At 44.8% G+C, this 13859-nt stretch overlaps 1 protein-coding gene and 1 long non-coding RNA gene across 2 annotated transcripts; one reads left to right on the top strand and one right to left on the bottom strand.

Annotated features, from left to right (window-relative positions):
* The first annotated feature begins 334 nt into the window (after positions 1-334).
* recql5 (RecQ helicase-like 5) lies at positions 335-13036 on the top strand. Its single transcript, XM_030407177.1, has 19 exons — positions 335-485; positions 692-813; positions 915-1427; positions 2050-2146; positions 2241-2352; positions 2427-2589; positions 2683-2765; positions 6702-6920; positions 7001-7097; positions 8241-8277; positions 8362-8420; positions 8768-8838; positions 8939-9032; positions 9103-9282; positions 9372-10042; positions 10166-10211; positions 10322-10528; positions 10630-10702; positions 10772-13036. The coding sequence occupies exons 1-19, from the start codon at positions 389-391 to the stop codon at positions 10894-10896; spliced, it is 3066 nt and encodes a 1021-aa protein (XP_030263037.1). The 5' UTR covers positions 335-388; the 3' UTR covers positions 10897-13036.
* On the bottom strand, positions 2781-6241 carry LOC115575276 (uncharacterized). Its single transcript, XR_003982647.1, has 3 exons — positions 5648-6241; positions 3661-3779; positions 2781-3575 (listed from the first exon to the last, which is right to left on the bottom strand). It is a non-coding gene; the product is annotated as an uncharacterized LOC115575276 (long non-coding RNA).
* Positions 13037-13859: the final 823 nt, after the last annotated feature.

Raw genomic sequence — 13859 nt, 5'->3', positions numbered from 1 at the left:
GCATATATATATATATATATATATATATATATATATATATATATATATATATATATAGTATAAGCCATTTATAGTACAGAGTAGAGTCCTACAGAGAGGGTAGGACTCTAGTACAGAGCAGCTGAAAGGGATGTACCAGATGGACCAATCAGGGTTCTAACACAGTGTCACAAAATACACAATAAAAAGAAAATATGATAAAATGATGACAAAGAATAACAAAAACAAAAAAACTTAACTAAAAGACATGAATATCACATATTGTTAGTAAAAAAAAAAAAAATTAATGTTCAAATCTTTATTTTCAGTTTATCGCGACTCTAGTGACGTCATCGGCGTGCGACGACGCCAGAGAGATTTTTATGAGTTCCTTGCAGAGATTAAGAACATGACAACAACTTTAAAACAAGCTTTAAAAACCCACTTTGGCTTCGACGACTTTAGGTCCAAAAAACAGGAGGATGTCGTCAAAGCGGTCGTCAGACGTAAGTACACGAAAGTCAGTTTATCTGCGGGGTTAACGCGAGTTTATCTCTATGCTAACTAGCAGACGTTACCTGGCTCGTAGCAACAGGCAAACTTAACCGACAAATGTAAACATGGGGCTCATTTTGAATTATCCCTCCCTGGTAGTGTTGTCCGAGACAGAATAACGTGTGGCTCAGTGGTGACTGTTGTTGTCTTCCTGCAGGAGACAAGGATGTGTTTGTGTGCATGCCTACTGGAGCAGGAAAGTCCCTCTGCTACCAGCTGCCTGCACTGCTGGCTGAGGGGATCACTCTGGTTGTATCCCCTCTTATTGCTCTCATTCAGGTAAGTCCGTCTGATTTTTCTGCTCTAATGCAAACCCGTTAAATACAATGTAAATACAAGCCTCAGGCGTTGTGCTGATCTCTTCCTGTGTTTCTCCCCAGGACCAAGTGGACCGTCTGAAGAGTCTGAACATCCCCGCCTGCTCCATCAACTCCAAGCTCGCAGCGGGCGAGCGCCGTCTCATCCTGACCGACTTGGGGAGCAGCAGCCCCAAGCTGAAGCTGCTCTACATCACCCCAGAGATGGTGGCCTCTCCCTCGTTCCAGCCACACCTGACAGACCTGTGCTCCCGCGGCCTGCTGTCTTACCTGGCTGTGGACGAGGCTCACTGCGTCTCTCAGTGGGGCCACGATTTCAGGCCAGACTACCTCAAACTGGGCAGGCTGCGTGCTCTCACGCCAGGGGTGCCCTGTTTGGCCCTGACGGCGACGGCCCCCAAGAATGTACAAGACGACATTGTTCGAACCCTGGGGCTGAGCTCGCCGCTGTCTTTTGTCACACCTGTCTTCCGCAGTAACTTGCACTATGATGTGATCTTCAGGGAATTGCTGCCAAACCCCTACGCCCACCTTCACGACTTCATCAAGAAGGCGCTGGCACTAGACACTAGACAGGTTGGTAGACTTGACTCTGGGGGGGGATTGTGTGAGTGGAAGTGCTCTGTGTCTTTGAATGACTGGTCACCAGCTGCTAGGATTCAAAATCGAGTTGGAGCAGCAGAAACATGGAAAATTTTGATTGAATTTCCATCCAATTCAGCTCAGGATATACGGCCTATAACTGTAAATAAGATAGTATAAAGTTTAAGCCAACAAACTTACTGACGTGACACGGGTTTTTGTCCGAAATGAAACCTGACTGAAAATTTGCCTGAGCCAATAACTCGACCAATAATAACTTGTAACTAATATCGATGTATTGATATTGCTGCATACATGCCCGTTGATCCCAACAAGAAATTGCAGTATCCTAATGTCAAAAATGTATTTGAAAAAATGTCTTTAAATGATCCTTCATGAAGATACTTGTTTATGTTTTGCGTGCCTGTGAATCTGAATCTTCTAAACTCTCACATATCAATAATTGTATTGGCCTCATTTTTTAATGTAGCATGAAAACCATACTTTCATCCCACCAGTCGTGTAGGCAATACCCAATGAATATATGAGAACCCAGTTAGCTGATATGTTGCTGCGAACACGGGCACAACCTCCTGTTTGTGGTGTCTGTTGACAGGGCTGTGGGATTGTGTACTGTCGGACCAGAGAAGGCTGTGAAACTGTGGCATACCAGCTGACCAAGCTCGGAGTACTGGCCAAGGCTTATCATGCAGGTTAGCCCTTTTTTTTAACTCTTATGTAGGCTGTGGGATTAGACATCACAGAAAGATTTGAGCTCAGATTCTTGACCTCGCTGTTACACTGCAGGTCTGAAGGGAGGAGATCGCACGGAGGTCCAGAATGAGTGGATGCAGGGGAAGGTGCTGGTTATTGTGGCCACCATCAGCTTCGGTATGGGAGTGGACAAGGCCAACGTCAGGTGAGGCTCTGAGGTTTTATTATTTTGTACTGGCTACAGAGCTTGCACGTTCTAATGTGTTTGTTGACTCGCAGGTTCGTAGCTCACTGGAACCTGGCTAAGTCGCTGGCCAGCTACTACCAAGAGTCCGGGCGAGCTGGGAGAGACGGGCTGCCCTCCTCCTGTCGCACGTACTACTCCCCGAAAGATAGGGATCAGATGAACTTCCTCATCCGGCAGGAGGTTGGGCGCAGACAGGTCAGCAGCACAATACCAGAAAATACCAAACAAATTGTGAGGAAGCTCATGGATAAAAGTTATTTAAAGGTTTTGCTGCGAATTTGTCTCCAGGCAAAACGCGGCACCGAGAAGGAGACGGACAAAACAGCCATCACAGACTTTGAAGCCATGGTGTCGTTCTGTGTCCAGGAATCGTAAGTAAACGCAAATCACTCTTTCTTTATTTTTATTGCATATAAATCAGAGTATCACAACTTCACATAATGTCTCCACCCCTCACACATAAACAGCACAACATGCAGCTTTAAACATGAAACTTTCATTACACGTTCCTAGTCCCTTTCAGCTTGTGCACAGCAGAGGGCAGACTTGAGCTCTCTTCGGGGCTTTGTTGTGAAGTGCCAGGGAACACTTGCAGGTTTGCGAACAGCTTCCCCTGTAGGAGGATCTTATCTCACTAACTAAGCCCGGCTGACGATCCTCATTCCTCAAGAATGAGACACAATTAAGTTAAAAATAACATGAACTTGCTGCGGCTTTTAAGATTATCCTGCACATTCTTATTAATCAGATTCCATGTGTTCGACCACATTTCTAAAGATACTTTGTGTTGGCCCTGCCTTGTCCTCGGGCCAGGGGTGCTGTTGTTGCAGTGTGGGGATGCTCCAAGGAATGTAGACTCTCCTGAAAACCTGGCAGCTGTAGGCAGGTGTGTTTGGCTGCCTGTCAGTACATCCTTCTCTGTGTTTGTTGGCCGCTCTGTTGTCTAAGGGTTGGACTCAGCCAGCACCGCTGAACACGCCCTGTATGTGGCTTCATGGCACATTGAAATGCCTCGAGTGTCTGTCTTTTATTACACGACCGTGAGTCTGGAGGACGTTTTTGCACCATGTCCCGTTTTTTTTTTTAGTTTAACGCATCCGCTCAAATGTCCGACTTCTTCATCCTCGTCTTGTGACAACAGCACGTCACGCAGGTCAGCACCGACATGAGCACGACCACCACTGCAGGGAGGAGAATGAAAACAACGTAATCAAGACCTGCAAATTCAGACACAGACATGCGTAATAATAGAGAGCGAAGACTCACAGATAAAGGTTAGGATGACGAAGAAAGCTCCCAGGTCTATAGGGGTGGCGTTGGGCAGATTCTGCAGCTTGTACCACACCCTGTTCAAGAGTTCCAGCGCCTCCTCTTTGGGATCCATCCTAGTGTCGTGGAATGTGGGCATACACAGTTAAAAAAGGTCATGCTTGAAGTTGGTTTACACAGTATCGCATTTATTTGCCTGTCGTCAGTGCCATCAGGATGTTACTCCTGTTGCCTGACACCCTGAGCGGGTGAGACAACATCGCCTGTGTGTTGACACAAGCACATAACGCTCAGCTTTTATCTTTATGCTCCGTGAGCAAGATAAAGCACCTTCTTTAAGAGAGAGTGGAAGGGTTATAGAGAGAAAGAAAAGCCGGAGTCTTACTCTCTGGGAGTGCGCAGGTGTAAAGCATGTGGTTTTTCTGGCCCGTCTGAAAGTGAATCTGCTCGCAGGGTAATAACACAGGAGCTGGTGCTGCAGGGTTTGGGTGATTCAGGTTAACTCTCTGTCGGACTTTCTTTAAGACGGCGCAACAGAGGAGTCCATTTCTGTGTTAAACTGTTGAACAAAAGGCTTCATTGTCGGCGGGTTTTACTGTGCATGGAGCGTAATGTGTTTTTAATGGGTGGCGTGCATGTGTCAAGTTGTACACGATTTACTGAAATGGCACTGGGCGTGACAGTCTGTGCGCTCAGCTATGTGCTGGTTTTGGAAGCTGCAGGTTGTTGTTTTGGATTGAACAGTAGAAAGTAGTTTATTACATGGCTAAAGGAAGAGTCCTGGGAAACAACACTTTACTATTTATTGTTGTGACAAAGATGACGCTGACATGTAGCTGAAGCCGGCAGCAGGCTAACTTAGCTTAGCACAAAGAGTGGAAACAAGGGGAAGCTGGGTAGCCTAGCTCGCATAATGTGCCTATCAGCACCTCTGAAGCTCACTCATTAACATTTATTGTCTTCTGTGTTCGACTGGTACAGAAACGGAAGGCTGAAAACGGCCATTTTCCGTTTCAGCCTACAGGGCTTATGGGTCTGATTATTTTTTCACTGGGAACAGAAACTTCCTGGAGTCACACTGGTTGTCTGGACCTCGTCCAGGTCAAGAAATAATACATCCCATAACTAAGTGTAACATAGAAAATTGCTGGTTTTTATTCAAATTAAGCAAACAAGATATAACATGGTAATTATTGATCCTCAGAGGTGCTGATGTGTGGATTTTGTTTCCTTTCATCAGAGCTGGGACAGTGGTTTCCCAACTGTTTTAAGATAAGCCAAGATAAAGCTCTCAAAATGATCAAAACATTCCTAGTAAAGGACTGGTAAACAAAATGGCCGTGAAGCTGAATATAAAACACATTGTATATTATAACCTTCATGACGCTCACTTTTACTGCAGGACTGCTGCTGTGTCCAGTAATACTGCCTACCTACAGTGCGACTGAATGTTTTCACGCCGCACGAAAGCACTCTTAGTGCGGCAGAACTGGCATGAAAGAGCCGCATGTCATCACTTTAGAAACATACTTAGTTATTTAGGTAGTGTGGCATTTGAACCCGACTGATTTCGACATGGTCACTGATCGTTGGGGTTCAGTTTCAGACCATGTTTGTAGGATTCACACTTCAAATCACTTCAATCCAAAACACAATGGAACTTGATCGGACTCCTCTGTTATCATTATCTTACCCATTTCAGATATTTCCCCGTTAGATCTTTGACTCTAACCACTGTATGTAAATGATAATGTTAATTATTACGACTAACAAACAGTGAGTAACCCTTCAGACATCCAGCTGTTAAAACCCAGTTGGCATAGCTAAAAAGACACCCTAAATCCTTGTTTTAAAGCAGACTAGTTTAACTCTCCAGTGTTTGTTTGCAGCTAACAAGTTTCTACATTCACCACATTCCTCTCAGCTCGGAGTATTTCTCAGGTGCTGCATTCGCACTGACACACTCGCAGTCAGAAGTATTTACCTGTGACAGTCTTGGTTGTTTTCTCACACTCAGCCAAGCCCAGATTGACTGGCGAAAAAAAAAAAAAAAAAAAGACCGGTTGATGAGGAGGAGACAGCAGGTAGATCCTTCAGGGGAGAAATGACACGCTCATCACCGGGTGTCTTTGTTTGTTGCTCTAACGTGCGCTACGTCATCCAGAGGAGGAGTCCTCAGACCGGCAGACGCAGATTAGCAGTCAGTTTGAGATTACGGTTAGGAGGGATTATTCCTCAGGTACGGATGAGTGGAGGAGTGAAGAGTGGAGGAAAAGTGGGATGACGTAAAAAAAAACCAAATCCCATTCCCTTCTGTCCTCCCTGTTAATCTTTCTCTCCTTTGGTCTTCAAGTTTGTTTTCTTCTTCTTCTTCTTCTTCTTCCTCTTCTTCCTCTTCACAGTTTTGGGTGCGGACACAGAGAGCAGTTATCTGCTGTGCTTTACTGAAGTTAGTCTTCCTCCAGGGCTGTTTTCCTATGTAGCAGCCCTTTCTGGGAGTGACTTCACAGAGCCTATGTGTGCCTCTCTGATTCTCCCCACCTCCTCCTCCGGTGGTGCGACCGCTCCTCTCTCTTTCGGGGCTCGTTCTGCTGCCAGCAAGGTGGTTAGCATGTTGTTGAAGCGGGCTGTTACATAACGCTGGATGCAGAACTGCGAGGTTGTTTTGTATGTAAAAATAGCAACTATCACATCTAAAGCTGAGATGTTGATTAGAAAAAGTACGGACAGGAAGAAGGTGCGCTCTCATTAGAAGTGAAGAGAACTGTTGCGTTTTGTGATTGTTTCCCTGCTTCCTCGTGTGATAAAGCAGCACTGTTTGACTTATTTCATAACAGAGACATTGATTACAGTCACGTGGGATGGTTACACAATCGCCAATAGATCAATGATGTGCTTAATGGACAGTGTATGATGGAGAGGCTTTTTTAAATGCACAAACTCTACACAAACCAATCTCCGACCGTCACACTGTATCAGCAGCTTGACCTGACACCTCTTAAGTTTTTAATCAGCGGCGTCTCCTATCTTCCCTCTAGTTGTCGCCATGCCACCATCTCCAAGTTCTTTGGGGACAAGACGCCAAACTGTGCCGGGGCCTGCGACTACTGTCGGAACCCCAAAGTGGTCCGAGCGCAGCTGGAGAGGGCGGCCACGCTCAGCACCAAGACAGAAGCTCAGAGCAAAGAGCCTGCTGGACCATTCGGCTTCCTGGCGGACCAGTACCAAGGAGGGAAGAAGGGCTACGGCTTTGAAAGGCAGGACGACTTTTCAGTGACACTGTCTGTAATGCTTTTTGTTTGGAGCTGAAGATTGACTCTGAAATCACACCTTGCAGGTATGATGAAGCGGAGGGCGGCAGCAGTGAAGAGGACAGCACGAAGAGGAAAAAGGATTTTTCTGACCTCTACAGGAAGCAGATGAGCTTGCGGAAGGTGACTCAAGATCATCGAACACGCACAAACTCAGACATTTATTTTCAACAACTAGAAAAAGAACTCCGCGAACTGTTTGTGTTGTGTCTCCGCACATCTGCTCACCAACTGTTGGCAGCAGCAGGAAGGTACGGGGGGCTGTTGAGGCCCCCGTAAGCGAGGTTTGCGGTAAATCGCTCCCACATGTTCGGTGGAATGCCGTAACACTGAAGCAAAACGATTCCTCCGGTTTTACAACAACTATAAAAGCAGGAATGCCAGGGCTGTGAAATAGTTGTGATATAAAGAACAAATTAGAGATTCCAAGAGCGTTCAGAACAACGTTTAAATTGCTTCACATAATTAATCTATCCAGTTAAAGGGATATTCCACCCAAAAACACACATGCTGATAATCAAATAATAATCCCCTTTAGATTGTTCATGACATGTTGCTGTGAAAACAGTCATAACTGACTAAATGGAAGCTGACCACAGGTGCTGTTCTCTCGTGATGAGGAAATGACTAACTTTTGAATCCACTGTCAGAGGCCTGTGACGTACGGATAACTGAGACTGACAAAATCAAAAAGTATCGTTTGCATTATGAAGCAAAAAATGCATAAAGAAACTATTTGTTTGTGGAAGTCGAAGGGGAAAATGATGCAAGTGAAAAGTCTGGACATACATACATTTTAAGAGCAGAAAATAAATGAAATAAAATGAATAAAGAAGTGGATAAATACAAAGGTAAATAAATACAGGAGCAAAGTAGAACAGAAATATCAATTTATGTCACATTTGATTCAATAATTTTATTACATCGGTGCTTTTAAAGACATTTATTTATTTATTATGCCATTTATTTATTTATTTAGTTAATTAGTTAGTTAGTTAGTTAGTTAGTTATGGTCTTGGCAGTTTAAGTCTTCCATAACAACAAAGCTCTCTAGTTGAGCTTAAACCTCGATGCTGTTGATGTTTATGGTTTTTTTAACGTCCTTCAGATGGCTTCATTTGGAGGCGTACGTGTAAAGAGTGACACTGGTACACGCCATTCAAACGTAGACATCGAATGGCATGTACCAGTGTGTCCCCTCTTCTTCTGGAAGTTACTTTGCTTTACCGTTCAAATAAACCTCTGTCTGTGCTCGCGTGTCTTCAGGGAGCTGACGGCCGGAGGGAAGACTTCGTCCCCCCAGGTAATATCAAGAGGAAATCAGATGATTAGCGAATTATCCAGGCTCCTCTACGCCGACATGTAATCGATGTGTGTCACTGTGTAGATGCTAACTGCCCACTCAGAGAGGCCAGCAGCCAGAGGATCCCCAAGCTCACCGTGAAGGTACGGCACAGCACAGCACAGCAACGCAACACATTCCTCATATCTGCTGCACTCATTAGCACGTCTCCAGGAATCCAGTGACTCATCTGTCAATGGTGGGGAAGGGAGCCGCATACTGTTGATGTGGATGACAGCGTGTATATATACAGCGGCGGAGAGAGAAAAGAATGAGACGGCAGGAGGTTAAAATACAAGAAGGTGTTACAGTGCAACATTCTGTACAGCATCTCATCTTTGGATCTTTCTATCATTAATACATGGAGGATTGGTGATTGAGTAACATCTCACAGTTTTAGTTTATTATCGCAGAATTTAATGAAGCATAAACTGTGTATATTCTGTTTCAGGCCAGAGAGCACTGCCTGTACCTCTTGCAGGAGACATTATTTGGCCAGCAGGGGGCGGAAGATGCATTCAAGTGAGCGTGCGGACATCAGCCTCAAACATCATTCATATGCAAGAGTTCATGTCCTGTGCTAATTTAATTCTACTTTGTCTTTTATGTCTTATTTTCCCAGCTGTGACACCCTGTCTTTAGCGGTGGACCTCGAACACGAAGTCTTCCGGAGCAGCAAGTCGTCGAACTTGTACAAAGCCGCCGTCCTGAAGAAGGTAAGCCCCGACCGTTCTGCCTGCCACAGCGCCGTTAGTGGACTCCTGAAGTTCATATCTTGTTTTATAGGTATCAGAGATGAAGAAATCAGCCTCTACCAGAGGGGGAAGTGACGAGAAGAAGAGCAGCAGTGAATCCAAAGAAGCTGAGGCAGCACTCAAAGAGGAAGCACCCTCCTCTTCATCTTCTTCTTCTTCCAACTTTCCTGAGGAGCTGCAGGGGTTCACATCTGCGTCTGAGATCTACTCGGTAAGATCCACCACCACATTTTGATTCTTTTGGCTGCAGACTATTCATGTATTCTTTTTTTTTTTTTTTGTATCCCATTATTCCCCCAGATGAAGCGTAAGAGGGTAGGTGCAGGCCTGAGGGGCTCGTCCAACCCCTTCCAGACGGCCAAGGAGCTGCTGAAGTCCTCCATGTTGGACTCTTTGTCGGACAATGGGCCAGAGAGCGGCGGGTTTTACAACGACAGCTCCGGAGGCTCAGGAGACACGGACACACACGCTTCTTTGGCTATAACGTCGTCCATCAGAGCCAGAGCGAAGGCCGTCGCTGCCTCCCTGAGCAGCCCGACGAAGGCCGGCAGGGCCATGAGCAAGAAGCAGCAGAAGCTGGCAGAAGCAGCGAAGAGCTCCCGCAACATTTCCCAGTACTTTGCAAAGAAACAAAAAACGGACAAAAGCCAGGAGGAGGAGGAGGAGGAGGAGGTGGAGGAGGGACTTGATGCTAAGCTATCTCATACTACCACTGTGGTTCCTCAAGAAATTAGTAGCGGCGGGGAACACTCACCTGTCGCTGTGGAGGCCGGAGAGATCAGCCCCGCGGAGTCGGAGTCGCAGGATGTGATCCTAGTAGAAAGTAAAACAGAAGTAATAGTAATACCAGACTTTGACGAGGAGGAGAACATCGAAAGGGAGATGATGGAGTTGGAGTGGGTCCAAGACACGGCGAGAGAGGATGTGAAGTCCGAAGCCGTGGGAGAAGAGAACCTCCCGTGCTCTGCGAGGTAAAATGAAAAATGGATTTAACGTCTTAATGAATCGCATGGGGAAGACACGCTCAGCGCTGTATGGTAAGATGATGGAAAAGTCTTCCTCTGTCAACTCTAACTTAATGTCTTCTCATACAGACAAAACAAACCAGAAGAAGAAGCTAAACCACCTGTTATAGCAGCGGTAGGTTGTCTGTCTCCTATCCAACCCACTGCAATTTATTTTCTTACTCAGTGGCTCATGGTACGTGTGTGTTTGTGTGTGTGTGTGTGTGTGTGTGTGTGTGTGTCCAGGTGACAGATGATGTGAAACAGAACAGAGAGTCCTCCCCGCCGGCGAAGCGCAGCCGCGGCAGAAGAGTGACCTTCAACCCCAAAGTGCAGGAGAGGGCCCTGCTGCCCGCCAAAGAGCCGCCGAAGCCTGTTACGCTGAAGGAGGCGGCCGACATCGTGGTCCGCTACCTGGACCCGTTTTACACTCAGGGAAAGTTCGCCACCAAGGTGAGAGGCAAATATCTTGACGTATCCTGTCTGCACAAGACAATCAGTATGAAATGAAATGAGAAGTATCACATGTCAGCTGTCGCTTTCTGCGGTTGTAGGAGCTGTTTAAGTCCTTTGCGCGCTACTTATCGCATCTTCTTGCTGAGGGCAGGAGTCAAGGGAAAGGCCAAGGTAAGGAGGTCGATCATCTGAAACTTGTGACTTGTGACTCGTCTCCAATGGTGCTCTCTGTGTCCGCAGTTAAAGCAGAAGCCAAAGCGCTCATCAAGAAGTTCTTCAGCACAGTCAAGCGCTGCGAGAGCGAGGCAGACTGGAAGCACCTTAAAAGACCGCACAGCTGTAAAACCACAGAGAACAAGGACTGACGGGAAGGGAAATACAGACATTTTTTTTAAGGGTCAGACCCTTCCTCTTTGTCAGTGCCTCAGCTTCCCTTGTTCCTGTGAGGTCGGGCTTCACCGCAGACGCCTGCTGACCAGATTTATGGTTGATTTGCTGCTAGAGTTCTGCTTTTTTCTGGCGTTGTTGCTGCTACAGTAGCTAATGATTAAGCAATAACGTGGACTGTTAAAGCCCGAGAGAGCGGGACAAGCGTCTAACATGGTACGTGTTCTTTATGTTTCAGCCCATTTACTGGAAATTGTGTATGAATTACATTACCGATGACCATAGCATTTGATTTTAAATGTTATTCTACAGGCAGGGAGATTGATTTTCAGTCAGTTCACTACCATGTGGCGCTTTTGTGATACCTCAAACTCCCTTTCTGTCTGCATTTAAACCTGAAATATATTTTAAGTTTCTCAAGTTGATTTTCATACTGAATTGAAATGAGTGGAAACCAAGGCCTCTTCTATAGTCATGCTAACATGATGAGAATGGAAGTGCTAATATGCTGATGTCAAACAGACATCTTCCTTCTTTTTTTTCTTTTTTTTTACCACGTTCACAATCGTAGCTTAAAAAATCAGCATGCTAACATGCTGATTACCAATGAAACTACAGCTGAGGCTATGCTAGCAGGTACTTCTTGCTTCACTTAGGCAGTGTTTTTTTTTTTTAGCTAAATGCTAATGTTAACATGCTAACAGGCTCACAATGGCGATGCAAACATGCTGATGTTTACCATCTTCACCGTCTTAGTTTTGCACATTATCATGCTAACATTTGCCCATTGCCTAACTGGCTAATTAGCAATCGACTAAAATCATAGCTGAGGCTGATGGGAACGTCGTTTGCTTTGCAGCAAAATGACTCAGAAGTAGCTTGGTGGCGGCCATGAGAAGAGCTGGTTCAGTTCTCCAAAGGAAAGGTGCTTCAGTTCTTCCTTTCATGTCTCCTTCAGAATAAGATACAATGGACCATTCTTTTATTAAAGGATAGGAGAAGATGCTGTCGCACCATTCCTTGTGGCCCTAAAATTGCAGTCGGAGTCTGTTAAAATCATGTTTTTCTTTTTGAGTCCATATAAATTTCCCCTTACTTTACATCATTCTGTTCATCATGATCAATGAAAAGGTGTAAGAAGACGACACAGGACATATTTATTTAAAAAAAGAAAAAACTATTCGACAGCTATGCTAGCAGCTATACGTGGTGTTTTGGAATGCTAAATGCTAATGTCAGCATGCCAACGTGCTCACAATGACGATACGAACACACTGATGTTTACAATGTTCACCATGCTAACATTTGTTAGTTAGCACTGAACTCAAAGCAGAGCTAAGGTTGATGGGAATGTCGTTAGCTTCGCTGGTGTTTGGTCTTGAATGAAAGTATTGGGCACATTGAAATTTTGACTTGACCGCTCGATAAGAAGTCATGAGGGTTCATCCTCTGGGGACAATGTAAGTATGTGCTGTACATGGTTATCCATCCAGTGGTTGTGGAGATATTTCATCCATCCACAGAGACGCACTAACAGCATGGCTAGAAGCACATTGTGGAAAGTGTTGATAGGAATGAAAATTATAGATGATTTTGTAGTAAATGGGATAAAAAAGAAAAAATACAACAGCACTGGAAAGAGGTTTTAATAATGACATAAACCAGGTGGTTCTGGGTCGTGGGAGCCATATACTGTAGATATTTTTACTGCTGCTACATATCTTGTCTTTGTCTGCTGGACCGCAGAACAAAGAACAAAGAAAACTGATGTAAATGATCCATCCTGTATGAAGTAAAACGGTCCTGTTTGCATTTCCTTACTTCAAAACAAAAATTGATTTGTGTCTTAGATCTCTGTCTCTTCTGCAAATGTTTTTCTCTTTATTTTTCTTTATATGTTTAGAAAAAACATTATTTCCAATGAGGGAAGTGTTCCTTAGTCGTAGTGCCTGTCAGGCCTGTGAGAGGCCTCAGAGTCCATCTCTACAGTCAGGACCCAAAGGCTAGTCAAAGCACTGCTGGACACAGAAAGCCTGGCTGTGCAGAGTGTGAACAGCCACAGTGTGTGTCTGCTCTCTGCTGCGACATATTTACAATAAAGTCTGTGCTGAATGGGGACAGAGCCGTGTGAGACCTTCACTGTCTTAGGCCACGCCTTCAATTGGACAATTAACCGTGTAGGAGCTTTAGGGCTGGAGGAGGAGGGGGAGATGTACGTGCCGGGGACGCTGCCTGTCAAATACACGGTGACGTCACCCCTAGTTGTGTTGCCTTCGCGTGCTACTTGTAACTTACAGCTTTTATCGCCAACATCCAGACAATGAGAACAAGCTTACACAGGTGATAAATACTGAGAACAGCAAGGCAGTAGATTTTGCGGTGTCCCATTTAAAGAATTCGTTTGAAGACTGAATTAATCTAAATTAAATGTAGAATTATAATGTAGAAGCTGAAGGAACAGGATTGTACACAGTTTTACTTCCCATGACGTCATACATTTGAGAACAGCTGCTGTACATAGAAGTGAGATTTCCTACTGAGGGCTCAACTTTTGAGTCACATAATGCTCTTTCAAAATAAGATTTAGCTACGCACCCTTGAAAACTCAAGTCATTCTTTGTAAATACTTGTACCATCAAGCGTTTGATAACATTTGAGGGTCCATTGCAACAAAATGTCTGTACATCAGCCGACATATCGGTATCAGAATTTATTAATCCATATATTGTCATCAGCCCCAAAAATGTATGTTATAATATACTATTTAGTTTCGTAGAGGAGATTTCACACTCAAGAATTTATACATTTACAATATAAATATGGTAATAATACAAACAGATACATTTTTTGTCCCATAATTAAATAAACAAGCTGTTCTCAGAGGAAAATAAAGTCCCCAGAACACTTTGAAACTTGAAAGGTGGCAGGGTCCGCCACATAT

The sequence above is a fragment of the Sparus aurata genome, chromosome 23, assembly GCF_900880675.1.
Source record: "Sparus aurata chromosome 23, fSpaAur1.1, whole genome shotgun sequence".
NCBI classification, from domain to species: domain Eukaryota; kingdom Metazoa; phylum Chordata; class Actinopteri; order Spariformes; family Sparidae; genus Sparus; species Sparus aurata.
The sequence above is the reverse complement of the archived record's forward strand: the minus strand, read 5'-3'. Positions and strand labels throughout refer to the sequence as shown.

Excerpts from the sequence above, each read along its gene's own strand:
- recql5 (XM_030407177.1), top strand. The coding sequence starts at position 389 with ATGACAACAACTTTAAAACAAGCTTTAAAAACCCACTTTGGCTTCGAC. Across the intron at positions 8,421-8,767 it reads TCCCCAAGCTCACCGTGAAG|GCCAGAGAGCACTGCCTGTA; the intron begins GTACGGCACAGC and ends ATTCTGTTTCAG. Across the intron at positions 9,283-9,371 it reads CTGCGTCTGAGATCTACTCG|ATGAAGCGTAAGAGGGTAGG; the intron begins GTAAGATCCACC and ends TTATTCCCCCAG.